Source organism: Amblyomma mixtum, chromosome 7 (genome assembly GCF_055824585.1).
Source record: "Amblyomma mixtum isolate Tamu chromosome 7, ASM5582458v1, whole genome shotgun sequence".
NCBI lineage: Eukaryota > Metazoa > Arthropoda > Arachnida > Ixodida > Ixodidae > Amblyomma > Amblyomma mixtum.
This window is the reverse complement of record NC_143018.1, coordinates 35,453,627-35,456,620: the sequence shown is the minus strand read 5'-3', so window position 1 is coordinate 35,456,620 and position 2,994 is coordinate 35,453,627. Positions and strand designations below refer to the sequence as shown.

Below are 2,994 nucleotides of genomic sequence, written 5' to 3'. Positions count from 1 at the left end.
CCTCGGGCGGGCAAGCCCGCTGGCATGATGAAGGCGGTAGTTAGCAACTACCCGTGGCAAGTGGTCGCGTGCGATATCATGGGACCCCTCCCTCGGTCCGCGCGCGGAAACCAATTCATCCTGGTAATAACGGACCACTATTCCAAGTGGGTTGAGGTTTTCCCCCTTAGGAAGCTTGTGTCGGAACGAATTTGGGAAAAACTGTTGGAGACTTTCACTCGTTTCGGTTTCCCTTCCGACCTGATTACAGACAATGATTCGTATTTCACAAGCAAAGTCTTTGTAGACTCCTGTCGGGCGCTTCAAATCCGCCACAGGAGAACGAGTCCCTACCACGCTCAGAGCAACATAACCGAGCGGGTGAATCGAAATCTGAAGAGCATGCTGGTCGCGACGACCGAGCAGCACAGAGATTGGGACGCGCGGCTGTCCGAACTGGCGTTCGCTACAAGGACAACCGTGAACAGGTCAGTGGGTATTACACCCGCTTACTTGAATTTTGGGAGAGAGATCGCCTTTCCGCTAGAGAATGCCCTACTCGACGCAGCTGGGCCTGCGCCCCCTCCGCTTTCGCAGTACGCGGCAAGGCTCCGGGAGCGCTTGGAGGCAGCGCAGCGCGCAGCCCGCGAAAACCTCGATGTGGCGCGCATGGAGCAGGCGGATCAGTACAACAAAGGTCGCCGTCACGTCGTTTTCAACACGGGCGACCTAGTACTCAAGAGAACGCACCCACTTAGTAACGCAGCGCGCGGTTTCGCCGCGTCGCTAGCGCACAAGTGGGCTGGGCCGTACGAAGTTACGGCACGGACTACGCCGCTCACCTACCAGTTGCGGTTGTTGACAAACGGCGAAACCGCCGGTCCGGTGCATGTCGCTGATTTGAAGGCTTTCCACCTTCGCAAGGACGATGACTGCGAAGCGGTGGAAAATCAGCGCGATGCGGCGATCTCACCCCCGGGAGGACGAGCAGGTAGCGGTGCGGTTCGCAACCCACGCTACAACCTGAGGACCAGGTAGCACCCGTGTCTCTCGATTAATTATCACTCGCAGTGCTCTCGCCCTCTCAGTATGTCTTCTAGGAAGCTCCAGCGGACCGACGCCCGTGGCTCGGACTCCAGAAGGCAAGGCAGACCACCGTCGAACGGTGGCCGCCATCAAGGCGCGCCACCCGGCTGGCGGCAGGAGCCGCGCGAGTGGCGCAGGTTCCACGGCCGCGGTGGCCCCCACCGCCCGCCAAACCACATGCCTAACCACTGGAGAGCACCTCCCAGTGGTGCAGGCCAACGCAAGAGGGCCAGTGACGACCAGGCGCAGGGCCCCCCTCAGCGCCCAGCCGGCGCTTCGGCCGCCGAGCAGCCGCAACCCAAGCGGCCCAGGGTCCTGCGGCACGTGGCCACCTGGACCACGGTCACCAACGGAGCGGCCATCTCGTACTGCGCGCGGTCCAGGTGGCGGGACCAGGCGCAGCCCCTTCGCGGCGGAAAAGCGCTTGGCGGCTGCAGCGCCTTCCCCCGCTGCGCCACTGCAGAGGGGCGCCCGGAGGAGGCGGCCCTCCGCATCCTCCAGTCCAGCCGCCCAGACCTGCTGTCCCCGGCGGCCGAGGAGCTTTGGAGGGCGCTGCCGGCAGGGCCCCCAGCGGAGCCAGGCGCCTCGCTCCCCCAGGCGGCTCGTGAGGAGCCCGTCCAGCCAGCGGTGAGCGGCCCCCCGGCGAGCACCCCTCCCCCCTGCGACGACTCTATGGACCCGGACCCGGAGGTCATCGACCGCCTACTGGCGGACCCCGGGACGGACGTTTGAGGGGGGGGAGATGTAGGGTCTGCTCGCGGGCAAGTCAAATCCCGCGCCGCTCACCGCGGGTAGTCTGGAACCCTTCTTCCCGAGTGGTGGGGCGGGGGGAGAGAGGCGAGGAGAAAGCCTTTATAAGGCGAGACCGGAGAGGCTCGCGGTCTCTTGCTCCTGGACCAGCCCTGCCAAAAGGACCACCTGACCCAGCTGCCACGACGACGACCGGCCCCCTCATGTGAGAATAAACCGTTTGTACGAAGTCCTGCCTCGAGTGACTGCCTGTGCGTCCCCGCGCAGAGGAATTGCCCACAATACATACATACATACATACATACATACATACATACATGCGTACATGCGTACATACGTACTTACATGCATACATACATACATGCATACATATCAATCAATCAATCAATCAATCAATCATCAACATACATACATACATACATACATACATACATGCATACATACATACACATACATACATACACATACATACATACATACATACATACATACATACATACATACACACATACATACATACACACATACACACATACATACATACATACCTACATGCATACATACATACATGCATACATACATACATACATACATACATACATACATACATACATACATACATACATACATACATGCTTACATACATACATTCGACATAAGAAACTTTCTTGGGAGATAAATCTGCACTAGATTGTATGTGCCCAGTAGCGTAAGCGCTTGTGGTCGGGACACGGCAGAGACAACATTGTGCTGCCGATACAAAACAACATAGTTGACAATCCTAATACAGTGAAATGAATAAAACAATCCAAATACAATTAGTATAATTAATATTCTTTGAACAACTAATTGATCAATGACAGCCGTCACAGTTCATTTCGCCGCATTTTCAACTTACATACTTCCTGAAAATGACTCATAAAATAGCATATCATCAGGACTGGTATAATATAACTTTCCTTTCTTTTTCAGTTCTATTCAATACACACTATCCTTTCCGCTGAGTCGTACATCCCGGCAATAGTGAGAAAAAAGGATAAGCTTTAATAGATTGAAACTATAAGGGTAAAATTACCCAGGCCTAGATGCCTCAAGTGTCTGCCTACAAAGTGATCGCTATTTCTTTTACAAATTTTTCTTTGGTTCGATCACTCTGAGCGCAACGACAGCGTACGTCGC

The 2,994-nt window shown here is 55.2% G+C and overlaps 1 protein-coding gene across 1 annotated transcript; it reads left to right on the top strand.

Moving 5' to 3' along the window:
• The first annotated feature begins 285 nt into the window (after positions 1-285).
• On the top strand, positions 286-1,797 carry LOC149335644 (uncharacterized). The gene is made up of 2 exons (XM_089553985.1): positions 286-467; positions 577-1,797. Exon 2 carries the CDS (start codon positions 1,069-1,071, stop codon positions 1,795-1,797), a length of 729 nt encoding a protein of 242 aa, XP_089410111.1. The 5' UTR covers positions 286-467; positions 577-1,068.
• Positions 1,798-2,994: the final 1,197 nt, after the last annotated feature.

Bases quoted from the DNA above. Each gene is read 5' to 3' on its own strand.
- LOC149335644 (XM_089553985.1), top strand. From the start codon at position 1,069: ATGTCTTCTAGGAAGCTCCAGCGGACCGACGCCCGTGGCTCGGACTCC.